This window comes from Xiphophorus hellerii, chromosome 2 (assembly GCF_003331165.1).
Source record: "Xiphophorus hellerii strain 12219 chromosome 2, Xiphophorus_hellerii-4.1, whole genome shotgun sequence".
NCBI classification, from domain to species: Eukaryota; Metazoa; Chordata; class Actinopteri; order Cyprinodontiformes; family Poeciliidae; genus Xiphophorus; species Xiphophorus hellerii.
This window is the reverse complement of record NC_045673.1, coordinates 21,398,262-21,424,885: the sequence shown is the minus strand read 5'-3', so window position 1 is coordinate 21,424,885 and position 26,624 is coordinate 21,398,262. Positions and strand designations below refer to the sequence as shown.

At 41.1% G+C, this 26,624-nt stretch overlaps 2 protein-coding genes across 2 annotated transcripts; one reads left to right on the top strand and one right to left on the bottom strand.

The window, feature by feature from the left end:
• Positions 1-41: 41 nt before the first annotated feature.
• Positions 42-16,768, bottom strand: nt5dc3 (5'-nucleotidase domain containing 3). The gene is made up of 14 exons (XM_032587722.1): positions 16,372-16,768; positions 15,560-15,732; positions 14,663-14,737; positions 14,520-14,575; positions 13,549-13,639; positions 13,324-13,461; positions 11,652-11,712; positions 11,381-11,483; positions 7,761-7,862; positions 7,555-7,636; positions 4,042-4,128; positions 1,060-1,200; positions 900-964; positions 42-779 (listed from the first exon to the last, which is right to left on the bottom strand). Exons 1-14 carry the CDS (start codon positions 16,652-16,654, stop codon positions 488-490), a joined length of 1,749 nt encoding a protein of 582 aa, XP_032443613.1. The 5' UTR covers positions 16,655-16,768; the 3' UTR covers positions 42-487.
• Positions 16,769-19,100: 2,332 nt separating this feature from the next.
• Positions 19,101-25,859, top strand: hsp90b1 (heat shock protein 90, beta (grp94), member 1). The gene is made up of 18 exons (XM_032587700.1): positions 19,101-19,272; positions 19,783-19,885; positions 20,602-20,743; positions 20,826-20,942; positions 21,168-21,499; positions 21,646-21,757; positions 21,856-21,981; positions 22,693-22,809; positions 22,899-23,036; positions 23,129-23,206; positions 23,290-23,355; positions 23,446-23,715; positions 23,801-24,046; positions 24,156-24,292; positions 24,950-25,028; positions 25,135-25,290; positions 25,391-25,483; positions 25,574-25,859. The coding sequence occupies exons 1-18, from the start codon at positions 19,224-19,226 to the stop codon at positions 25,595-25,597; spliced, it is 2,385 nt and encodes a 794-aa protein (XP_032443591.1). The 5' UTR covers positions 19,101-19,223; the 3' UTR covers positions 25,598-25,859.
• The last annotated feature ends 765 nt before the right edge of the window (positions 25,860-26,624 follow it).

The following is a 26,624-nucleotide window of genomic DNA, read 5'->3' as shown; positions in this document are numbered from 1 at the left end:
GGTGCTGGCGTAAAGAAATTCCAGCATCCAAAAGATTATTTGTGCTTTGATTTATGCTTTTTGTCACAAGCACTTATGCAGAACTTGTTCAGGTTACTGCGCTCAGATTTCTCCCGACTTTCATCTTCTCCTTGGACAAATCTCCATGAATCTTCCCTTTATGAGCTGGTAATTTTGTTGAAATCACTGATGTCTTTCATTGTTTTATGCCATTCTTGACTCAACTTTATTGCTCTTTGGCAACTTTCGGCTGAGTTCTCGGCTGCCTTGTACTTGGTTTGTTTCTTTCACATTATTTTGCCTTATACTTTAGACATGGAAAGGAAGATAACTCATGATCTACAAGCCTGAACACAGTTGAGGTAAAAAAGAAAAAAAATAGATATATGCCCATTTAAAACACAAACTACTACTGAAATACACTTCTTAAAGCATTAAGTTAAGAGACTGACTGTTCAATCTTTAACTCTTACACTTCCCTGTGTGATCAGACTCTGCTTCGGTCCTGAGGCGTTAGAGGAGGAGCAGGAGGAGGGGGAGAAGAAGAAGAAGAGACCCCAAATCCGGAAGAATTTTGTTCCGGCCAAAGGGGCGCCTCGTGCTGCAAAGGAGTGCGTCGAGGGAAAAAGGTGTGCTGGAGGTCATAGTTGAGCATGCAGCTGATAGAGGCCATGTAGATGTCGGCGAAGCGGGAGAGTCGCCGTGAGAAGTAGGTGGGATTGTGGTAGGTGCGGAAGAGGCTGCCGAACTGAGCGTTGAAGATGTCCTTCGTCTGCGGCCTGCCACGAAAACAAACGTAATCAAGATGTGGGCATTTCTACTGCAGCGGAGTTAATAATGCAGGGTTTGTTTGTTTTTTTAAAGCTAAATCTTTTCAGATCAAATCCATCTTAGATTACTTCATGGCTTCTCTTTCTTTGATCCACTCCTCGACGACAGCTTGGGTTGCTGGATCCCGGTGCGCCTGTTTAGACAAAACCCCGTGCACGTTAAAATTAAAGAAGTAAAGACGGAGTGGCACAGGAAGATGAAATCGAATGTTTGCAATGGTCGTCTGACCTGCATCTGTTCGATCAGTACGGTCAGAGCCTGTAACCAGGTCATCATGTGGACGTACTGCGGCGTGTTCATGATCTTTATCTCCTTCCGCAGCTCAGGGATGATGGCGCCTGTCCTCCAGCCGTGTTTCAGAGTTAAATCCTGACGAACATCAAAGCTGAGTCAAAAGCATGTGAGCTGCGCCAATTAATTGCAAGAAATTAGTTAGGAAACAGTAAAGTGGCGACATAATGCTTAGGTAAACATTGAAAGAAATGTCAATAGACACATTTTCAGCTGGTATGGGATCTGATGAGTGACTCAAAAGTACCTGAGATGGAGTTGGAGAGCATATTTGTGTAATTGAATCAACTCTGCCGTAACCTGAAGACATTTCTCCACTGTGCCTATTTATAGCCATTATCTCCTTCTCTCCATCCAGGGGGTCTGACAGTAAGTTGTGGTCAGTATAAGCCACAAATGTCAACTTCTATTGCTCTAAACAAGCTCGACAACATAATTGACTCATGGCTGCTGGCCACTGAGCAGGCCTCATGCCAGTGATGTAAATTGTTTCTTTCAGTATCGCTCTTCACAGCTGATCATGCATATTTATAAACACATCTCCGAAGCACTTAAACTCTGCGATTCCAAATAATATATTGGCAGAAGTTAGTCTGGCAGTGACAAACGAGCCGCTTTTAGAGATAAGAACTGAATAAAGTGGAGTGATACTGACGCGCTGACATTTAACAATTTACGCAGATAAGGCATTTTAGTGCCCATTAATCCATTTCAAACATTGAGCTAGAGCAATTTCAAGTTTGCGCATCAGTTTGAGCAGAATGAATAAGGACCAGAGTTAGTAAGGCTTTGTACTTTTAGTAATAAAATAATAATAAAACCTTTATTAAGTCAGCAGGGTGCCTGTCTTTTTCTAAGGAGTTCTAGTCAAAATTAATATTCATTTTCCAAACACGCAGTTAAACATTTGGCAGAGCGGACACACTTATCTTTGCAAATGGGAATGTGACATTGTTTAAGTGAACGATGCACACTGTAATCATCTAAACCCCAAATTCTGTACCAGCTGAAAACAGAAGATGTTTTAACATGATTGCAAGTCGGGACGTGACTATGTTTTACTTCAAGTTCCTTTGAGGAAAACACGAAAAGGGAAAAGGTATTGAAATGATGAAAAATGTGTTGCCTTAGGAGTAAAAGTCGTGCTGTTTTGTTTTCATTACTTTTTCCACAAGATAAATGATTCCAATTTTTCTTTTTATCTGAAAAAAATGTGTCACTAACTACAACACAGTCATGTCAATTTTTTAAGAAAAGCATTACAAAGCCACAGTGTTCAGCTCAAACAAAACAATAGCTTTGTTTCATATCTAAAGCAAAAATTAAACACCATAACCTGCTGCAGTAGTGAGTCCATATTGTTTTCTTTTCCAGGGGCTGCAAATATGTTCGGAACACCAAGACAAGTCTTATCTTCTTCTTTTGCAGAAAATCAGTAACCACATAGGCACTCTATCTCTTAGGCTCGGAAATAAGCTGCGTACGCACTCTGAGAGGGCTCAGAAATTATGTTCTGCAAAAGATTTCAACATTCTGATTGTTTTTTATCTCTATTATTCATCGAAAATACCTAACCAGCAAGAGAAAAATGCCCAGATAAACTGAACCTTTATTTGGGTTCTTGCTTGGTTGCTTTACTGTTTTATTTTCCATCTTGCACATTGTAATCTGTGACTGCGATGTTATCACAGGAACATTCTTTTCGCAAACACTATCAGAGAGTTCAGGGGCAATGTGGGACGCCAAAACACAGGTGAGGACTAGCAGTTTTCTTGTTTTTGGCATTCCTTCTGGAATTTCATCCAACATCAAACCAAATCAAACGTCTTGAAAATAGTAAATGGCCCGTAGTTGTAAGCCTGTCACAATAACAAATTTTGCTGGACGATAAATTGTCCCAGAACTTATTGCGATAAATGATAATATTGTTGTTTTGAGAGCAGTTTCAAGTAATATAATAATAATAATACTCGCATAAAAATGCAAGAACACGTTCTCAAAGATCAATACATTTTAATTCTAATGAACGCTTTAAACACTGGAACTGGAAGACATTTGGAATATCCAAAATAAATAAAGAAAACCACAGAAACAACAAATAAAATAAATTATGAAGTCTCTGTAAACAAAAATATATTTCAAAAAAAGAAAAAATTATTTATTTCTTTCTGTTGTTTTTGAGACCAAAACACCAGACTGAAGACTTTCATCATTCAGTTTTTGGTAAAAAGAGACAAAAACAATAAATGAAGCAAATGAAAATGATTGAGTTTCTTTTACTCTATCATGCGATTAATTGATTTATTGTTTATTGTGACAGGCCTACGTAGCTGCACAGTAAAGTCATTCACCCATTCAAACTGGCAACTCACTGGTTGCAGGACGAATGTCTACTGACTGAATTTCCATCGCTCCGATGACTTGAACCCCCCCGAATGCATGCTAAGTACCTGAACAGGCGATGATGTTAAAGTTTATATTGTGTTTTGGGTGTGGTGTACAGCAGCACACCACAAACATGTGCATGTAGTTAGTTAATTACCAGCTTGTGGCTAAACAGGTCTGCTTGGTTGAGATTCGACGTTAACTTGTGCTGCTCCTCATAAACCTCTTTGGTCTTCACTGATAATGAGCCGATTGCTCCTGCATTTGTGTCGGCAACGTTTCTGAATCTTATCTGATAAGCCGAGCGTCCCGTAGGGGTGTTATTGTGAACTGTGAGAAATTGACTGGAATGGTAAATATGGGCCATAGACTACTGGGAAGATTAAACAGCCAGAATCTGTCTTTTTAGCTTAGAGGATTACACACTTCATCTGTGGTAAAACAAGACTCCTCTTTTTGCTCAAATCCCAAACAGCAACAGTCTGTGTAGATAAAATTAGCTATTGGTAGTAAATATGTGTGGATGCTGCTTACTGCCAAGTCACTGTAAATGTGATCTCCAAAGTAAAGCACTTTGGATCCCCTCCAGCCAGTGAGTCTGAGGAACTCATAGAGGTTTCCCTGTAGAGCAAAGAAATATATATATCAAATAAAACAATGAAACTGTTATATCAATGAATGTGGCCACAGCAGGAAATTCACACAGAAAACTGCTGGATTTTCTTCTCTGAGCCAAATGCTCTTGGGAGTGAAGTTGGACAGTTTTAACGAGACACTGGGTCAGAAATCTGTGAGAACTAAAGAACGACCTCATCAGATTTCACTGAACCTCTTTCTGTTCTATCAAATATAGAATAGAAAGATGGCAAAGTTATGATGTACAATAGCACAAATGTCAGTGATTATTTTCACAGAAGAAAACATTTGCCTTCTAGTTGCCAAATTGTTTGCATTTCCATTTCCATGTTTACTTTTTATTGTTTATTTCATTCACGCAATAATAAATATGAATAGTTCATGTAACAAATAAAAAAATGGAAGTGGAAAAGAACAAATAAATAGTAAGCATGAGCTAAGTTCTGTCATGAAGTGCGGGTGGTGTTGGTGGTGAGGCAGATGCAGCGGACCCAGGTTAGATGAATATGATGATTTAATGAAGTAAATAAGTCCAACAACGAACACCAGGCACAAGGAAACACTGACGACACGGAAGCTAACATTGACGAAAAATTGACGAGGACCCGACGAGGAACAAGGAACACAGGTGGAGTTAAATACACGGGAGGGTAATCACAGAACGAGACACACCTGGGAACAATCAAGGGGAGGACAGGACAACGAAGAGACTCAAGGACACAAAAAACTCTAACTAAACACGGAAAAACACAGATCCTGACAGAACCCCCCCCTCAAGGGCGGCTACCAGACGCCCACAAAACAAAAACACAACAAGGGTGGGAGGAGGGGCGCTGGACGGCGGGCCAGAGTCCAAAATAACACAAAACAACCCACCGTTGTGGGCAGAAACACAGGGAGGGCCAAGAGTCCAAAAACAAACAAAAAACTACCCACAGGGTGGGCGGAGGCAAAGGAGGCGGGAACCACGGAGGTGGTCCGGCGGTCGACCGCGGCGCTGGAGGCGGGAACCCCAGAGGCGGGAACCACGGAGGCGGTCCGGCGGCCGTCCGCGGCGCTGGAGGCGGGAACCACAGAGGCGGTCCGGCGGCCGTCCGCGGCGCTGGAGGCGGGAACCACGGAGGCGGTCCGGCGGCCGTCCGCGGCGCTGGAGGCGGGAACCACAGAGGCGGTCCGGCGGTCCGGCGGCCGTCCGCGGCGCTGGAGGCGGGAACCCCGGAGGCGGTCCGGCGGCCGTCCGCGGCGCTGGAGGCGGGAACCCCGGAGGCGGGACCCCAGGAGGCGGTCCAGCGGCCTTCCGCGGCCCTGGAGGTGGCGATGATGAGCCCCGGGGGCCGCCCACAGACGGCGACGACGAGCCCCCCGATGCAGGGTCTCTGGTGGAACGCTGGGAGTCTCGGTCGGAACGCTGGGGGTCTCGGTCGGAGCACAGGGGGTCTCGGTCGGAACACAGGGGGTCTCGGTCTCGGGTGGAACACTGGGGGTCTCGGTCTCGGGTGGAACACTGGGGGTCTCGGTCGGAACGCAGGGAGTCTGGGTCTCTGGAGGAACGCTGGAGGTCAGGGTCTCTGGAGGAACGCTGGAGGTCAGGGTCTCTGGAGGAACGCTGGAGGTCAGGGTCTCTGGAGGAACGCTGGAGGTCAGGGTCTCTGGAGGAACGCAGAGGGTCTCGGGAGTCGGGGTCTCGGAGGGAACGTAGAGGGTCTCGGGAGTCGGGGTCTCGGAAGGAACGTAGAGGGTCTCGGGAGTCGGGGTCTCGGAAGGAACGTAGAGGGTCTGGGTCTCGGTAGGAACACAGGGAGTCTCTGGAGGAACACAGGGAGTCTGAGTCGGAGCGCTGGGGGTCTGGGTCTCGGAAGGAACACTGGGAGTCTCGGAAGGAACACTGGGAGTCTCGGAAGGAACGCCGGCTGGAATGCCGGCTGACTCGGCCTCCGGTGTTCTGGCTGGAACGCCGGCCGACTCGGCCTCGGGTGCGCCGGAGCGAAGCCTTGGAACCGGCCGCGTAGGCGAGCCGCAGCGAAGCCTTGGAACCGGCCGCGGAGGCGAGCCGCAGCGAAGCCTTGGAACCGGCCGCGGAGGCGAGCCGCAGCGAAGCCTTGGAACCGGCCGCGGGGGCGAGCCGCAGCGAAGCCTTGGAACCGGCTGCGGGGGTGACAGCTCCGGAAGGCGACGAGGGGCCGGGTCCACCGGCGGCTCACGTCGCTGTCTCCGGGCTGACCGTGGAGGTGGCGGCTCCGGAAAGCGACGAGGGGCCGGGTCTGCCGGCGGCTCACGTCGCTGTCTCCGGGCTGACCGTGGAGGTGGCGGCTCCGGAAAGCGACGAGGGGCCGGGTTCACCGGCGGCTCACATCGCTGTCTCCGGGCAGACAGCGGAGGTGACAGCTCCGGAAGGCGACGAGGGGCCGGCTCCACCGGCGGCTCACGTCGCTGGCTTCCCGGACGAAGGAATCGACGGGGGCCGAATCCGGGGGGTGCCAACACCAGTCTTGTCCCCCGGAATAGCTCCCGCTGCAGGTCGGCGAGGGCTTCAGCTAGCTCCGTCTCCTCCCTGCCAGATCTCCGCCTCCCTCCGCTCTGCCTTCTTGGAGGGAACCTCACTTCAGCTGGGTCCATTTTCTTAGCAGCCTCACCGTTCGGTATGGTCGGGTCCTACTGTCATGAAGTGCGGGTGGTGTTGGTGGTGAGGCAGATGCAGCGGACCCAGGTTAGATGAATATGATGATTTAATGAAGTAAATAAGTCCAACAACGAACACCAGGCACAAGGAAACACTGACGACACGGAAGCTAACATTGACGAAAAATTGACGAGGACCCGACGAGGAACAAGGAACACAGGTGGAGTTAAATACACGGGAGGGTAATCACAGAGACGAGACACACCTGGGAACAATCAAGGGGAGGACAGGACAACGAAGAGACTCAAGGACACAAAAAACTCTAACTAAACACGGAAAAACACAGATCCTGACAAGTTCAACATCCACACAATGACCGAAGAACTGCTAATAGAGGCAACATAGACAGTGCAGCGTGTTTTTGTTATATTAAGATAATTCAGCTCATAATTCATTAAATATTCAATCAAACTTCTCTCTGAATGATGGATTCTCCGCCCATGCCTGGTAAATTATCCCAGATTTAACTTTTCTTATTTTATTGGTCATTCCCAAGAGTTTAAAGACGAGGTTTCATCAAATTAGTCGGTTTTAGTGCAAAGTTTACAGTAATCCAGGATAAGAATTATTCTTCTCAACATAGTCTTCATTTTAACCAGTATACAGTTGGACTCATCTATTGACAAAGTGTTAAATTATGCATCAGTTCATATTTGGCAAAACACTCCAAAATTGGATTTAACTCAGCAGTTTTTTAGACTGTATAAAATATAAATTTTCCGTCGCAGTACCTGCTTGTAGATCTCCCCTTTCTCCAGCCTGTGAATCCTGTCCCACAGTAACACACCTTTGTCTGTCACTCGCCTGAAGGGTCTGTGGAAAAAAAAGCAGGAAGTGCAAATTGTCAACAGTTCAGTTAGAAACAGTCTAAACAACAGCAAGCAGAACAATCATATTTATGAGAACACAGGAGAAGCCACTCAGAGAAAATACTTACTTTCTTCTGTCGTTGAAGAAACTAGGTTTATCGGCCTGGACAATAACGACGTCAAACAAGTCTCTCCAGTCTTTTCCCACAATGTAGCTCATTCCACGGTCCCTGATGAGAACAAGGATCACTGGGGATCAGTCAATAGATACCTCAAGATGTGAGGTGGAGTAAGTAGTACATGGTCACAGTGCTGGTAATGTTGCAACAGTAACATTTTTTTTTAAAAGACACATGGATCACAGTGTGTGTCGACCTATGAAAACAAAACACCGGGAAATAGCTGCTTAGATGTACTGGAACAACTTTTTGTTCACTACCATCTTTTGCAACACTGTTATTACTTCACTATTGGTACCTTTATGTTGGGTAATTTTAAGGTACCATGAAGAAGAAAGGCTAAAAAAAAAAACAGGGAAGACTGTTTGATTTTATCCCTTTGAAAGCCATGGACTGAGACATGAAGGTATTATGCAGAGATAGTCAAAAGATAAGATAACTGAAGCACATACAGAGATCTCAACTTCAAACTGGATCTGCTATGAAGAGGCATAAAGTGAAAAAATATGTCAGTAAAAGAAAATAAATAAGGACATAGGACAAATTAAACAATATTGCCAGAAAACAACACCGAGTTAAGCTACAAAAGGGGACAAGAAAAGGAAACAAAATAATCTATTTGAAATCGATAAAATCAGATAACAGTATTCAGTGTTGCTCTATAAATGTAGGAGGGTTGGGTTGATTCAGTTAATTTATTACACCTGAGAACAAAAAGACACCATATCTATTGAACTTTGCCCTATTTGGTCTTTACCTAAAACCAGAAGGGAGGAGAACAAATTTATTCTGTAAAGGAAGTTTGCTGCTGGCTAAAACTGACCTTCACTTCCTGCTGGCTTCTCGTCACAAACACTACTGCCACTGACCTTACAGGCTGTATTCTCAAAACCAGACATGCAGTTTTTGTTATACATACAATGAGAGGTTTCTATAGCTAAAGACAAGAAAAACCTTAAAACAGACTTGAAGACTGAAGGTTTAAGTCTTCGGAGTTGGGAATATTTCAATCATCTCTGGGTAAACCAAAATAACTTTATGTGCTGGCAGATATTACTGATGGTCATTGACCATATTTACATATGGTAGAGTATGAGTAAAGTATAGAAAAATGACCTTAATTGTTGTTTATCAAAGTGGCTTGTCCTCCTATGAACATGTTAGGAAGAAAATCTCATGAAGGTCCGCTCTGGTTCGCATCCCAAAAAAATCCAGGAAAGAAACAACCAAAACGACGTGACCTTTGAACCAAACATGCAGCACTCAAGAACAAGCCAAAGACCTTCAAACTGTAGGAAGATTCTCCAAAACTTGTATTATCAAACTGTGGCAGTGACTATCAATCAAAAATAATACTGTTTTATGTCAGAACTGGGCCAAACTAAAAAAAATGTTTACACTACGATATGAAGACCCACATCTTCTCCTTGGCCTTTGATCCAACATAAGATAGTTTAATTTCCTTTTTGTCATATAATTTTTTCTTGCTCCTATTTATTATAAAATACGAGTATTTTATTTCTCCTTTTAATCATTTCTTTTGTTTCAATTTCAAAGGTTTTATTTTAATCATTTTTTGTTCGGCACTTCGGTCAGTGCCTGTTGTTTCTAAAGTGCTTTATAAACAGTTGGCGTGGCTGTGGTAGAACGTCAAAGACAAAACATAGATTTTACTCAGTGGCGTGAGAATGAAGAGCATAGTATTTTCTAAGGCAGAGCCTCTGTGTCACAGCTTTTACAAGAGCACATTTGATCAATTTAAACATCAATATTTAAGGCCAGCCCAGCTTTAAAGCAAACCATAGAGGGGCGACAATATTTCCTCCCTGATCGATAGCTTTTTCTACTCTATGGCACATCAGCAACCGGACGTCTACGCTCGGTGTGGGCGTTTCATCTGTTTGCACAAAACCTGGAGAACATGCAGCAGTCAGACACAAACTACATACATTTACAGAAATGACTGTAGTTACATTGCACTTTCCTGGTGCGTTTTTTTATCCTAATTGGCCACTTTGCAGTACCATTTCGCCATCTTTGCAGCAGTTTTTCCTCTTACTTACATGCTCTGCTTTTCAAACTAATTCCTACATTGTTGATGCGACGAAGGCAAATTACAGATTGAGCTCGTTTTCCAAAGACACCTGGAGATGTACGTTGGAACAAACCGCCGACCCCACCGCCCGCTGGAAAATGTGTTGAGCGTGCGCTCGAAACTTCATTCATCAAAACTCGCATTTACATAGCAATTTAAAACACTCCATTAATAAATATTTAAGAACCGACTAATTTCAGTGTGTGTACTCATCTCCCTCCTTATTGCTTTGATGACTTAATATTAAAACAAGGACATCGCTTCATTGCTTTTGGGCTTTAGATAATCTTTTGAAGCTCAACTTCCCAACTGCTCAATTTGTGCAAACAGCTTTGACTTCAAAGGACTTCATGGTCAATGCGAAAGTGTACAGAATAGTAAATATTGGCGCTCTGATGTGTGAGGCCCGCTGCACACAGTGCCTCTCAAAAGTATTCAAACTCGTTGAACCTTTTGAGACTGGAGCGCTGTCGGTTCAAGTTTTCTTCCTAGTCTGATGTGTATTTATATCCATTCATCAGTCAACTCTGAGCTTCCCTGTTCCTGCTGAAGAGAAGCAGCTATGTGATGATGTCATCCCCCATGTCTCAGCATGGAGATGGTGTTTTTCCTAAGTGTAATGTGAAGTGTTAGCTTTCTATGTTTTGCATGTAAGCAAAAAAACCTCAACTTTGGTCTCACCTGACCGGAGCGCATTCTTCAGCATGTCTGTGTCCTCTACATGGCGAGTTAGTAACCTGGTGCTCATGGGAATTTTTATGGCTTTCTTCTTGCCACACCTTAAATACCAGACTTTCGAGGGGGGGAAAAAAACTAGTATTTCTCCTCTTCACAGGTTGTCTGACCTGAGCTCTTGATCTCTGCAGCTCCTCCAGCGTTACCATGGCCCTCTTGGCTGCTTCTCTGATTAATGCTCTCCTTGCCTGGGTTGTCTGATCAATGAAATGGCATTTATTGGAAGGCTTGCAATTATGTCATCCCCTTTTCATTTCTGCATGATGGAATGAAAAATGTTCGGTGAGATGCTAAAAAAAATTGGAATGGTATTTTAAGCTATAAACTTCTTTATTCCAGACGTTTATTTCTTTCTTTGTGATGTCGTTTGTTCATTAATGCTTGCTAACAAACTCCTTTATACTGGGATTAAATTATGCACATCTATTGATTAAATAAGTCACTTTTGAAGGTAACTGATTTCACAGATTTTTTTTTTTCCAGGAGTATCAGATTGAAGATTGGAACTGGTGAACATAAGTGAATGTTACAGTTTTTCAGATTTTAATTCAATGCAGGGTTTTAATTCTACTTCACAGTTAAGCGCCACTCAAAAAAAATTCCAATAAAATGCAAAAATACACAAAAACAGGGTAGCTGTTGGAACACTGTATGAACACTGCAAAACAGCTCCATAAATTCAACATTAGTACTGCAAAACATTACTCGCTGTGAACAAACATGGATTAATCTTACTCACACAAAATCAAAAGGGCTGTTGGTGATGAGAAACATCTTCTTTCCGTGCGCCGACAGCTTCTTCAACACAGCATGGCTTTGCTCACCATAGCAAATGTATTTTCCTAGAAAAAAAAAAAAAATCGGAAAAAAAGACGGGTCAATAGTACCAATCTATTGTGCTTTCTATTTAAAAAGCGTGACCTCTCAATGCTGAAACGATGTGTTTGCACCTTCTGAGATAAGGCAGTATCATTTTCTCAAACAAAAGGAAATGTGTTAAGGAATGTTACCAATATCCGCCTCCACAGCTCGATACATAATGCCCTTGACATGGACATCTCTGATAGCTTCCTGCGAGGAAGAAAAGCAAACAGCACTCAGCCAGAAAGTCAGTGACACACAATTAGCATTCAGCTCTGACAGCAACTTTACTCCGTAAATAAACAGTTGGCTTGAAGCGCGAGAAGAATCGTTCTTGAATACGAATGAAACAGGAAGAAAGCCGGAGTTTCGGAGCTCTGTTGTCACAGTGAGAAAACTTTTGAACCGACGACTCTGTAAAAACCACACATACACTTATGGGGAAACCTAAAACCTCCATCATATTCAAAGACTAGCTGACGCAATAAAAAATTTAAAAGAACAAAAAGTTTCAAAAACGTAAAAGGTCAAAACTGAATCATAAAGCGGGAGAGAAGAAAGAGATTAAGGAGGGCGTCCTTGAAAAGATGAGAGGGATTCTTCAAACACAGCACGTGTGTGTGTGTGTGTGTGTCTGTGGAGCTTTTAATGACAGCTATCTGTCAAAAAAATGCTTTAGCGTCACTGAGAACAGACAGGAGCAGCACGACAGCAGGCCTCAGAGGGAAAACACGGCGCTGATTTCTCACCGTTCCTCCTGTGAAGTAGCAGAGCCACGTGGCTGGTGGTGAAATTGCTCGTCTAAAATTAGACGCTGCTTTTTAGCAGTGCTAAAATTAAGACGGCGCAGGACGGCTGGAGTGTCGCAGGGAGCTGCAACGTGTAAATACGGCAACACTCAAGTACTATTAGTCTGGGATAGCTATTTATACCCCTAAAGTGTTATACATCTTTTTACTACAATCACAAACCCAAAAATGCGTTTTAGAATTATTTTGTGAATTTGTGACAAGCACAGAGCAGTGTGATAAAGATAAAGTGTGAAATGCAATATAAATGCAATACATTTATATTGCATTTTTGACATTTATGCAATATAAATGTCAAAAAAAATGTATAGGAGTGTCACAGTAAGCCAATACTGACCAACATGAAAAGACCATCTGTGGTGGAAAACTGACAATGAGCGAACACAACTTCTTCCCCACAGGAAAATGGTAGTGGCAGCATTATTCTATGAGGTTCTTCCCTTCTTTGATGAAAAGATAAATTCAGAAAAAATGGAAGAAAGCCTGTCAGAGGCAGCCCGCTTGAAGATTTCCATCTTCAAGCCTTGCAACACCGCCAAACAAACAGCACAACGGACACTTTAGAGATCAAAATGTTATGATCCAACTCTGAGTCGGTGGCGAGACTTGAATATCTATTTTCACAGATACAATCCATCAGATCTGAGTGAATTTAGCTATTTTGCAAGGACGAAATAAAGAAATATGTGCGAAGCTGCTGGAGGGAGGCAAAAACCTCCCCGTTTGCAGCTGGAATTGATGGAGAAAGATGGTCCTTCAAAGAATTTCCTCATGAATAAATATGTGCACAACCCCTGCACATAACCATAAAATGATTATGAAACCACGTTCATAATCATTTTAATCTCACTTCACTATTATACACAATTGTAATGTAAAAAAAACACACAGAAATGTTCACATTGTTTTGAAATGCACTGCATGATAGGATTCTAAGTACGGACAGATGCCGGCACCAGCAGATGCAACCACGGATAGAAAGAATGATGCAACGAAGACGAGGCGCATTTACCTTTACGTCTTTGTAGAGATGGACGGGCTCGTAATCGATGTTGTGCCTCATGAAGAAGTCGTTGACACAAGAGAGGAGTGTCATCTCCGGCAGCGAGAATATGTCCATGAACTGTTTCATAGTGTGGCCATGTATACTCTGCAGGACAGGCGTTCATCATCACTGTGTACATTTGGGGCTTCAGCAGCTAAACTAAGAGCTAGAAAGTGTGCGAATGAGCTTCACCTTGCCATAGAAGTCACTCATAATCTCAAGAGGAACATGGGAGCCTTCATACATGGCGACGACTTCCTCGTCAGGCATTGGATGAAGACCTCTGCAAAAAGAGAAAGAATAATTTTAGTAATCGGTTATTTTATCAATTATTTTGACGATTAATCAGATAAAGAAATTGGCCTTTTTATATAATACCTCAAATGCAATAAACTATACAAATGAACAAATAATTCAACTTCTGTTTTAAATAATAAAATAATAACTTTATTGCCTTACATGCAATACCATAGCATTCTTTCAGTGAACGCTTGATCATTTGTAGCAAAGGACGAATCTGCAGCTAAAAAATACTTCTAACATCAACACGTGAAAAGCTGAGCTCTTTCTGCTTGATATAATATCAATACAATGTAGGGCTAATTTGTTGATGAACATATTAATAATTGGATAGCAAAAAATGCTTATTGGGATTTTTTTGTTTTGCTCTTTTCTTCAGAATTTTATGATATGAACCAGAAGACCCACTGGGGACAAACATGCAAGATAATGGATGCATGGATGTTGAACTGGATGAAGCTAAAACTATTTGAGGAGTTTTAGCTTAGACAGGTTTTATTTTACCTTAGATGCAAAATGTATATGTTTTTGTTTAGTTTGAACTTAATTAATGGCTCTGAGGATGTTGTGTTTTCAGCAAATGGCCTTTTTTTTTGAGTCCGGAGTGATCGATCGCTAAATTAGTTGACAATTATTTCAATCATCGATTCATCACAATTAATCTGATTAATTGTTTCAGCCTTATATTCAACAACCTTTGCTGAAAAAAATATTGGTAATAGCTTAGATTTTTATTTCCTATAAAGACACGCATATGTTAAAAATCTTAACCCTTGACTGTTTGCGACATGAGAAAAACTTCCTATCCTAAAACCACTAAGAAAATAAATGTTAAGATTGCCCTCTGGACTCAAGGAAAATACCTGTAAACAGTTCCCAGCTGGATGTAATGAAAGGCATCTATCTTCATCAGCAGTGCCTGTTGCAAATCAGATCAATGATTTTAACATGGCAACTCCATCCTTAGCCGATCCTTCCGATTTTACCGAGGAGAACTTTCTCTCACCTTCTGGACATCGTAGTGAAGCCCTCTTACTGCAAAATCTGGAATATATTCATACTTCCGCAAATCCTCTGGATACTAATAATAGAATAGAATAGAATAGAATTCAACTTTATTGTCATTGCACTGTCACAAGTACAAGCAACGAGATGTAGTTTGCATTTATCCAGAAGTGCTCTACGAGATATAAATATTTATTTACAGATGTACAAGACTATGTATGTATGGACTATAAGGGGTTATAGCAAGAGATACAGATATTGTGTATAAATATAAATATAATATAAATGAATAAAATATAATCATACAAAATTCAAGGTGACAACAGTAGTTAACACAACTCTAATACAGGTGACATATGAGGTGACAGCCCGGCCTAAACTAGAGCTGCACAATGCTTCAAATTTGATTAGCACTGTGTCAGTATCACAATCACAAAAAACTTATTGGATGCAATATTTGATTACATACTATGTTTCAAATTCTGCATGGACGACAAAGAAAAGAGCTAAAAAAAATATGGGTTATTCTTAATCAATACCAACATCACTGTATTCAAAAATAGAATTGCAATTAGATGTTTTTCTGATATTGACAAGCCCGGGGCTAAACCTTAAAACAAATTTAGAAAACCCACAATACAGGGTTCCTGTTAATTTAATATTTACACTTTATGATTTTATTTATCTTTTGAAAAAATTAATAAAATAAAAAAGGAAATTCAAATATCTGTCATTCTAGTGAATGGAGCAGGGAAGAATGTTTCCAGATTCTTAATATTTTAATCAAATCCTTTTCCAAGCTGTGATGGAACGATGAGAATACAAACAATTAGAACCCATTGTTGTACATTTCCTTTAAACTTCTGTTTACTGCAGTCAACCCCGTAAGGCGCCTCACCCGGTGGTTGTTGATGAGAATGTCCCGCGCTATGTTAAAGATGAGTGTGTGGAGGTGGCTGGAGTAGAAGGCCAGGGTGTAGTCATAGTCGAAGCCGTAGATCTCGATGTCTCGCAGGCTCATCTCATTGTTTGCAAAAATGGTGTCGGGATCAACGGCGCTGGTGGATATTACTAAGAGAAAAGATAAATTACCGGTATGTAAAAGGAAAATACTTTAATTTCATTCAATTCAATGCCACGACAAGGCACTTTAACAGACATCAACAATGTAAAAAATGGATGATCTGTTCTCTAGTTTGAAATCCAAAAATGCTGCCAAACGGCCAAATGCCTCTTTTTGGGATCGAAGGAGAAGTGCAGTAGTTTTTTTTATGCCCGCTGACCGGCAGTGTTCAGTAATAGTTGGAATAGGGGCTAGTCTGTGTTATTATAAGTAACATATATTTGTAATAATTGTATGACAGCCCTTCGTGCAAAGTGATGCCAAAAAATGGTCCAACGCCCATTACTACATTGAATTTTATTTGCTGATATGTTTTATTCTTAAGATATTGGACAATAAATTATGTTAATTAAATTTGATCTCAATTAAAAAATGTCTACAAACCCTAAAAAATATATAAAGGTCAAAGAAACTATCAAAAAACACTGATATTTTGTCTTCATAACAGTAGATATAACGTAACTACTCTTCACAAAGACTTTCAAAACAAAGCTGTATAACAGTAAGGCGTTTGTCACCAGGGTTAGATCAGCGTTACAAAGCTAGAGCATTTTTATATTTAAGATATTAATGTTAGAGCAGCATACCCTCTGTCTGTCTCTTCGTCTCACTGTAAACAGACCACAGCCTCTCTGTGGTGTCCTGACCATCTGAGGAGCTGCTGCTCACAGATGCTGCGCAGTTTCTGGCTCCGCGCTGCTGTAACAGCGGCTGGACACCGGCTCCTCCGCAGCAGACTGCCTTGAAATTCCTCTTCCACCAGCCAGACCTGAACGCGTGGTTGGGCGTGAAGCTACGGAAGAGACCCACTCTCCACAGACACTCCGTGTGTTTCACCAGAGACGAAAGGGACCGCGACAGGGGCGCCATTGCGGTGTTCTCTGCGGGACGAGCGATTAGGAGGGCGCCGTGGACTCCCAGTCGGCCGCATGTGGAACAGGCTCTTCTGTAAATACCGAAACTGTCTCTGTAAGGTTACTATGACGTCACTTCCGCGTTTCTAAAGGTCACAGCCAATGGGAGGCCGATGCGTCCGGTATTCTGCCTGTTCGGTAAACACAGGGAGAAAAAATATATATTTTAGATGCAGAAAATCACAGATGTGTTTTAGATAATTTTACTAAAGTGTTGGACCTTTCTCGACATTTAAGTCAAAATAAATGTTAATTTGAGAAAAGTTTAATAGATGTAAAAAAAAATAATATCAATAATACATTTACCATCCTTTTTATGACAATATATATATATTTTTTAAAGTCACGACTGAGGAAAACATATATATAAAAAATCCCGCTCTGAATGAATTAAAAAGAGATAATAATCTAAAATGAAACCCAGAAAACTACATACAGACATCGAAAAATATTCAAGCTTTGTTTGAATTGTGATTTAATATAGTAGTGTACAGTACAGTTTCAGTGTTCATGTCATAAACTTTTCTGTACTTTACTATCACTATTTGAACACATATAAGTAAAAAGTAAAAAGCCCACTGCACTTGTCCTGGTGGTTCCTCCAACAGTCCAAAGGCAAAAGTGTCATATTAATAAACTACATCAATTTTGTGCAGGTGTAAATATGCAACTTTTACTTTCTGCTTTACCTTTTCGATAGATTACAGATAATTGTTATGACCGACTAGCAAAAACTGCTTATTTCCTGACCACCAACTTAGGGCATACCCTACCTCAATTCTGATTACCCCAGGGTTAGGTGCCCTATTCAGGTATGGAAAATTAACTAAAAAGACAACAATCACTCATCTTCACCCAAATATTACTTTTTAGAAATCCAATTATGGGTTATTATTTTCCACTTCTATCTGAGAGTTTTAACTGAGAGTTTTAACATTGGATGATGTCATTTTAATACATTTATCAACATGATATGTCAATATCAACTCTGCTGTCTAAAATCATCTCAGGGCTTGATTAGTCCATAGTTAATCCCCAACTGGACTGATAAGAACACCCCAAACTGGGGTCATTATTTTTAACAAAGCTGTATACAAATTTTATGCAATGGTATTTCTAACATGGCAGTTTTTAATTTATGCATTGCTGGGAAAGATTACTCTCTTGTGCAATCCTGAACATGTTTAAACGGCAACAGAGAACAGAATAATTTTCTTACATGGTCATTTTAATCCAAATGTCCCAATGAGCTTTGCATTTGCTGAAACATGTCAAGCTCTGAAATGACTACACATAGTCACTTTTCTGTAGATTTTCACGTGTTCTGAAAATCAGTATTGTTTTAAGTCAGAAATGACAATTTATAAATGAAACTGATTTATTATCAAATCTGGTATTTTAATTACATTCATCTTGAGGCCACACAGATAAATATGTTTTTTAAGAAGTGCAGCCTAATATGATGCTCAGATAATCAGATACACCCTTGGGGCATGAAACACGACAACATACACATCTGGCACATCTATTTATCATAAACATTCTTCATTAGAGGTGACAACCGTATTATTTACTTACTAACTAAACACTGCCATCTGGTGGAATAAGACAAGTAGTGCTCTTAAAATAAAACAAATCCTGATTCATTCATTCATTTACTTGTATATTCTCCAAAATTGAAAGCAAAAGTGTAGAGCCCAGAGCCAAATCCTGGATAAGTTTTATGTCTGTCGCTGAGCACCTCTAAACTTTATAGAACAAGCAGCGCAATCCTTGGAGATTCCCATTTAGTACAGATCAAATAAGCTGCCATCTCTATAAAGAAGACATATTCATCTTTCATATTTGCATATCTGCTATCACCTAATTATGGCATTATAATTCACACACACACACCCACACACACACACACGCCCACGCACACGCCCACACACACACCCACAGACACACACACACACACACATATATATATATATATATATATATATATATATATATATATATATATATATATATATATATATATATATATATATATATATGCAATGATATTGGCAGTTAAGCCATGAACAAAAAAGAGACATCGTTTTTTTTCGGTGTAATCTGAAAAAAATGACACTTGAAAAATTGCAAGCTAGTGCATTTTTTCACTGTGATATTGTTCAACAAATCAATCTTTAACTAACGTAGATTTTCATGTAAAATACAACCTTAATTTTTGGTAGCGATGTGCTGAATATTCACTCTTGGCCAATGGTGTCTAGCCACGATTTTCGGTCATGGACTTATGTTGAGGGATCTGATTGGACCGCATGTGCCATATGCTTGGCAGTGATTGGTCCAATGTTGTGCGTGGTGCGCAGCCATTGGTCGACGGTGGTGGGTTTAACGGACTGGGCACGCTCACTCAGTCGAAGAAGTAGCCGCACGGCAACTGCTGTAAAGACAGAGCTTCCTGCGCTGTTTCTCCTGCCTTTTGTCTCAGGAGCTTAGCACTCACGGCATCAGTAGAGCTTTATTTCAAAATGAAACGAGTTTGGGTGATAGGGCTGCTTTTCACACTCCTAGCCTTCGGTGAGTAGTGGGAAGTTTTTTTTTTGTCATTGTGGCTCACTTGCTGTTCATAATTTTTTTAGCTACTTTAGCTGAAGCAAGGCTAATGGAAACTTGTCTTTGTGCTTTTCCACCTCGTGCTCATTCATAACAACTCTTATTTTCTTTATGCATAAATATGAATATTAAACCTTCAAAACGGCTTATTCCTTGTTGCCTTTCCAGAAGTTTCTGGTTATGGGAATGAAGCCGCACGTTGGCTGCTATGGAGACAGGGAAATCCTAGGGCAGATATGCGTTAATTTTTTGTTAAAGTGTCACAATAAACACTATTGTGATTCGTAACGGTTTTTCTAGAAGTTTCTATTAGCAACACAATTCATTTTACAGAAAGACATCCATTCTATCGCAGTCAATCGGACTTTCAAGCTAATTTTGTCTTTTAAATGATCGGTGTCAACCGTTACAACCGACGCAGATGTATGGTACGACATGTGTGACAAAAATGTAACCATATCTGTTCCGTGGCAGCTGCTGTAAGGGCTGAGGATGAAGTGGATGTGGATGGCACAGTTGAGGACGACCTGGGAAAGAGCAGAGATGGGTCCAGAACAGATGATGAGGTGGTGCAGAGGTAGGTGCAGCTTATTTGCTGAAGAAATTAAAAATAGGCCTTCAGAATAAGTTCAAATTTGCTATTTCCACTATTGATGTTTAGACCATCAGCACTGTAAAGAATATCTGAAAATCGATTATGGGCAGTTTGGTCTTGCAGTCATTGATTCATGTATTTGTATATCAGTGTTGTGTGGTACTTGTCTTAGAGTTGCAGAAAATGTCTTGCATGGCCATTTAGAAACGTTACTGCCATGCTAAAAAGTTTTAACTGCCAATACAGCTCTTGTAGCTAGGTGGGAAGTATGCAGTAAAATTGTTTAAACGAGGCTTATGTGTTTAGTGTATGAGATTCTTATAATCTAAGCAGAAGTGTCCAAAAAAATAAACACAATATATCTTCTTTGTCACAGAATATTCTGACTTTCAGCAACACCTTTGCTCATTTTTCTGAATTACTGCAAATCCAAAGCTGACACAAATTTTTGTTTTTGGTCACACTGACAATCACCCAAATTCAAGGTCAGCTCCCCCAAGCTTATGTACATGGATCATCAGGGCAGACATGTGAGCAGTGAAAGTGTCCTCTTGCTTCGAGCTACTGCTGTAGATCCTCAGTTCTTGAGAACATGACCGTCACAAGCAACTCTAAACAAGGAGTCCAATTGCTTTCTGTTTATGGATGTTTTAAATCTGTTTTGTTTCACTTGCGTTTCTGTATTTGTCTTCCTTCAGGGAGGAGGAGGCTATCCAGCTGGATGGTTTGAATGCTTCTCAGATTAAGGAACTCAGGGAAAAGTCTGAAAAACATGCTTTTCAGGCAGAAGTCAATCGTATGATGAAGCTCATTATCAACTCTCTCTACAAAAACAAGGAGGTTAGTAGGAGGAGGGGAGAGGGTAGGGGAAACCCTGTTTGGATTACTGTCTGGGGGATGCTCACCTGTTCATGTCTTTCAGATCTTCCTCAGGGAGTTGATCTCTAATGCCTCAGATGCTCTGGATAAGATCCGGCTGTTGTCGCTTACTGATGAATCAGCGTTGGCAGCAAATGAAGAGCTCACCATCAAAATTAAAGTAAGCAATAAGATATATTTTAAAGATGTTTAAAATTGCTAAAATGTTCAATTCAGTCTCCTCAAATGTGATGGCATGGAGAGTGCAGGAGTGAATTTTATACATTTCTCCCCCCAGATTGAAGCAGGAAAATGCTACTACCTAGACATCTTTGCTTTATTATCAGAACTGTCACACTGTAAACAATTAAACCCGTGACATGTCTGTCTCCATTCTCGTTCGCAGTCTGATAAGGAGAAGAACATGCTCCACATCACCGACACCGGTATCGGAATGACCAAAGACGAGTTGGTGAGAAACTTGGGCACCATCGCCAAGTCGGGCACCAGCGAGTTCCTCAACAAGATGACGGAGATGCAGACTGAGGGGCAGTCTACGTCCGAGCTGATTGGCCAGTTTGGAGTGGGTTTCTATTCTGCTTTCCTTGTTGCTGACAAGGTTGTTGTGACATCCAAGCACAACAACGACACCCAGCACATCTGGGAGTCAGACTCCAACCAGTTCTCGGTCATCGAGGACCCCCGTGAGGACACACTGGGAAGGGGAACAACCATTACGTACGTTAATTGAGTTTAATGGCTGATGAATAACTCTGTAAACATTTTATTAGTTGTATAGTCACTACTTCAGTTCTCATTCTGCACTAACCTTGAACTTGAGTGTTTCGCCTCTTATTTATTTATTTTATTTTTTTCAAACTCAGACTGGTCCTGAAGGAGGAGGCCTCAGACTTCCTTGAACTTGAAACAATCAAGAATCTTGTGAAGAAATACTCCCAGTTTATCAACTTTCCCATCTACGTTTGGGCTAGCAAGGTGATTATTTAATTCTAATACTCACTCCTGCTATTATAAAGTTGATGTAGAATATAGAACAGAGCAAATGTTTTTTTTTTTTGTTGTGTACATGTAAGACTGAGACGGTTGAAGAGCCCATTGATGATGACGCTGAGGCAGAGGAACCAGAGAAGGAGGCTTCTGAAGATGAAGCCGAAGTAGAGGAAGAGGAGGAGGATAAAGACAAGCCAAAGACTAAGAAGGTAAGAACTTGAAGTTGAGTTGTATAATAGTTTAGTTAAGCTGTACTTCTAGAGTGTTTTCTCCCCTAAAACACTCTAGAAGTTAGAGAAGTTTACTCTGTATTGGAACTGTTCTGGCTTTGCTCATCTGAAACTCTAATCAACTTATTAAAAGATTTTTTTTTCTCTACAAAGTCAATTAAAAATAAATGCTACATGTTCAACTTAATTGGTAAAAGGCTCAAATTGACTGTTGGCTGCTAAATTATTCCTTAATATAAATGGCTGTTTTGTCCTATTTGTTTTTGTTCAGTCTCCTCTGCAGTTTAACAGGATTTCACAATCTTTCATTATGGACTTGATTAGAGTGGACATATTGAACTGTTTAGCATCATGTTGAGCTAATGATGTATTAGCATCATGCCACAGTTATTACTAGCTGTGGCAGTACATGCCGGAAGTTCAGGTAGACCATTGGTTTTACAAGAGGTTTCCAACCTTTTGGACTTCCTTGAAATTTTTTTTCACATCCCGACAATGTCGACACTAAAGAGTACTGTACATGCACACTGCTAGCACTTAAGTGGATATTTAGTTTCCAACCAGAACCAGTTATATTCTTTTTTTCTTATTTTTCCTCACCTGTTGATCTAATCTTTTTGCTGTGTCATGGTTGATTGGATACCAAAAGTCAGTATTGTACCTTTTCTTAAACCATCATTCACATGGTAGGTTGAGAAGACGGTTTGGGACTGGGAACTGATGAATGACATCAAGCCAATCTGGCAGAGACTGGCCAAGGAGGTTGAAGAGGACGAATACAAGGCTTTCTACAAGACCTTCTCGAAGGTATGAACGGTCTATATTTGTCAGACAAGTGTGAAGCTTTTTTATATAATGACCTTGTTAAATTCCAGTCACATTTTTCTCCCCACCAGGACAGTGACGACCCCCTGGCTCACATCCACTTCACTGCTGAAGGTGAAGTTACCTTCAAGTCCATCCTGTTCATCCCCACTTCGGCTCCACGTGGCCTCTTTGACGAGTATGGCTCAAAGAAGAACGACTACATCAAGGTTTGCGAACAAAGCAGAATTTAGTTTCAACAAACGAGGGAGAGAAAACGTATGCAGGAGTTTGAGATTCATGTCAAAACTTTGTCACACAGCTGTTTGTCAGGAGAGTTTTCATCACAGATGACTTCAACGACATGATGCCCAAATACCTGAACTTCGTCAAGGGAGTGGTGAGTTGCTGATAGCTGGTTTTGTTTATATGATTTGCTTTACCATCACTTCCTCTGAGACTAAGTGTGGTCTCCTTTGCCAGGTTGACTCTGATGACCTTCCTCTGAATGTGTCTAGAGAAACTCTGCAGCAGCACAAACTGCTCAAGGTAATCTCAAAGTCCATTGCAGTCTCTACAGTCCTTAAATGAAAAGGCGAAAGAAGTCTGGTTAAAAAACAATTTCTCCTGACTCCATAGGTCATCCGCAAGAAGCTGGTCCGTAAGACTTTGGACATGATCAAGAAGATTGCAGATGATCAGTACAACGAAAAGTTCTGGAAGGAGTTTGGAACCAATGTCAAACTGGGCGTCATCGAGGACCACTCCAACAGAACCCGTCTGGCCAAACTGCTCCGCTTCCAGACGTCCAACAGCGACACCGTCCTGGCCAGTCTGGAGCAGTATGTGGAGCGCATGAAGGAGAAGCAGGACAAAATCTACTTCATGGCAGGGACCAGCAGGAAGGAGGTAAGTAACGATGGTATAGAGTGGTGGATTGGAGCGTGTTGAAGTGTTAGAAAACTCGCTGAAATAATCTGCGGTGTCTTGACAGGCGGAGTCGTCTCCTTTCGTTGAGAGGCTGCTGAAGAAGGGCTACGAGGTCATTTACCTGACGGAGCCTGTGGACGAGTACTGCATTCAGGCGCTGCCAGAGTTTGATGGAAAACGCTTCCAGAATGTGGCCAAAGAGGGCGTCAAGTTTGAGGAAAGTGAGAAGGCCAAGGAGAAGAGGGAGGCCCTGGAGAAGGAGTTTGAGCCTCTCACTACTTGGCTCAAGGACAAGGCCCTGAAGGACAAGGTTGGAAATTTGCTGTGTTGTTGTAGTTACTTCACACACCAACAGAAATCCTGGATTTGGCTCATTTTTAATGTCGCATAATCAAAATATTTGCCTCTTTTCTCAACAGATTGAAAAGGCCGTTCTCTCTCAGAGGTTGACCAACTCGCCCTGCGCCCTGGTTGCCAGTCAGTACGGCTGGTCAGGAAACATGGAGAGGATCATGAAGGCTCAGGCTTACCAGACAGGAAAAGACATTTCCACAAAGTGAGCGTCAACACAGCTGCATGCCAGAAAATGCAAGGACGTCAAATGCTTTTCAGTAATTCAACTGAAATCTCATTGATTCATTAAGTGGAAGGATACTTAAAGTATTTATTTGTTAAGACAGGTGAAAACTCTAAAATGTGTCTTAAAATGTTGACAAGACATAAATTGTAGAAGGGATATTTATTTTGAAAATATTATGTAGTGGCACAACCAATCACAGGGTAAGACTCCTTACATGATTGTTGTACAACAGTCACACTGATGCACTCAACACGGAGTTCAAACCAGTTTTTTTGTTTTCTTTGAAGTGCGCTGCATCCCAAAATGTTAATGGAAAGTTGAGTGGAAGGACAAACTTTAGTAGGAAAAATTACATAGTTTACTGGGGATTCTAAAGACCCATAAGCATTACCAACTCTCTTTGGGAAAATTGAGATGGTGTGAACTTAAGCTGGAGTTGGTTCCTAAAGGTCCAGTAAACACTATCTTGTCCATGACATGCAATACAACAATCTAATTCCCTGACAAAACATTAGAATCTATTTGTTGTGTAATTTCTATTAAAACTTTTCAGCTATTTTAATTATGTATAAATGCCTGTAAACCTGTCCTATTGCCACTTGAAGCTCACGTGTATTGTCGTCTGTTCCTCAGTTATTATGCCAGCCAGAAGAAAACACTAGAAATCAACCCCAAACATCCCCTTGTCAAGCAGATGCTCAACAGAGTCAATGTAAGCGTCTAGCTACCCTTCTTACTGATGCATCATTGAATGTGTTAAACGGTTTTGACGAAAATATGACGCCACGTCTGACTACTTTTGTTTCTTGCATTTTTAGGCTGATGCTGAGGACCAGACCGCATCAGATCTCGCAGTGGTTCTGTTTGAGACGGCAACTCTGCGCTCAGGATACCAGCTGGCCGACACAAAAGCTTACGGAGACAGAATAGAGCGCATGCTCCGGCTCAGCATGAATGTTGCTCTGGACGAACAGGCACGTTCACTGGCTTTTAATCTAATTTTGACTCCCATGCATTAATAATTTAATGACTTGACTGTTAAAGTACCCATTAAAAATGGCGTCTTTTCCATAGGTTGAAGAAGAACCTGAGGAAGAGCCAGAGGAGCCAGCAGAGGAAGAGTCTGAAGATAAAGATGAAGAAGCTATAGATGATGATGACGAAACGGTGAGGCTTCTTTGCATCGTTTCACATCCTTAATATGTTCTCATGACTCTGAATGCCACAGATTTCACATGTCTTTGTTTTACCTTGCAGGCAGAGCCAAAGGATGAACTGTGAAGCACTGAAAAGGACGATGTGACAATGGAGCTGGAAATTAGAGTTCTTGTTCCGTTGGTGTTGTGTTTAATGTTATCCTGAGTGGGGTCCTGGGGATGGGGCTTTTTTTAAGAAGACCATTGTTTGGGTTTTTGTGTCTTTTTTTTTTTCTTTTTTTTTTTACATTCCTCATGACTGTAAATTTGTTAATATTTAACTGAACTGTTTATGGAAAGATGCAATTCCGTCTATTGATCAAATAAATGTTACCACAAAAATCTAATGGTCTGCTTTGTTTTGGAAAACATAATTAAAAATGTGTTTTCAATGCAGAAGTGAAACCATGTGGTAAAGTACTACCAAACCATTTTGCATAAAAGATGTCCAAATGTGACACAGTAATGCATTTTCATGAAAATGCTTCCAGAATCTTTAGATTTGTCAATCCAATCCAATCCTCGGTTGGATTAGAGAAGCTACAATTATGGATCTAAAGAGAAATCAGAGGACTGTTTGTGTAGTTTTAAGGCTTGCTGCAAATATTTGGTGCAGAGGTGGGTAGAACTGCTAAAGTGTTAATACTATTACTGAAATAAAAGCTATAGGTAAATAGCTAAGTTCAGAGTACTTTAATATCTGGTTTAATCTGTAAAAATTACAATTTGTATGTAAATTCTAGTATTTTTACAGAAAGTCAATTTTAAAATATTTCCACTGTTTCACACCATACAGCTTGTGAAACAAATGGAGTAGAAGTCAACAGTTCAGAACATGACAAAGGACATCCTAAGATGCACTGTATATTCACATGAGCTCCAAAAGGTACATCAGAAAAAGTTTCAGAACAGTTTGTACAATCAGGAAGTGTCTGGTACATTTTTGGTTAAAAACATCTTTGTTTATTTCAGTTTGGGGGGGAAGAATAGCCATATTCATATTAATCAAATAGAAAAAGTATGGTGCAGTAAAGTTACTACCCACCTCTGGTTTGGAGATGCCATATATATAATTTTTTGTGATGCCATGTAATCATTGTCTGGGTGAAACA

What these genes read in the sequence shown, in the direction of transcription:
- hsp90b1 (XM_032587700.1), top strand. Translation starts at nt 19,224, where the DNA reads ATGAAACGAGTTTGGGTGATAGGGCTGCTTTTCACACTCCTAGCCTTC. An exon ending in TCTACGTTTGGGCTAGCAAG is followed by an intron (nt 21,758 to 21,855) that starts GTGATTATTTAA and finishes TGTACATGTAAG; the next exon opens with ACTGAGACGGTTGAAGAGCC. An exon ending in TCTACAAGACCTTCTCGAAG is followed by an intron (nt 22,810 to 22,898) that starts GTATGAACGGTC and finishes TCTCCCCACCAG; the next exon opens with GACAGTGACGACCCCCTGGC.
- nt5dc3 (XM_032587722.1), bottom strand. Translation starts at nt 16,654, where the DNA reads ATGGCGCCCCTGTCGCGGTCCCTTTCGTCTCTGGTGAAACACACGGAG. An exon ending in TTCACTACGATGTCCAGAAG is followed by an intron (nt 14,576 to 14,662) that starts GTGAGAGAAAGT and finishes GATTTGCAACAG; the next exon opens with GCACTGCTGATGAAGATAGA. An exon ending in AACAGCCCTTTTGATTTTGT is followed by an intron (nt 7,863 to 11,380) that starts GTGAGTAAGATT and finishes TGTTCTCATCAG; the next exon opens with GGACCGTGGAATGAGCTACA.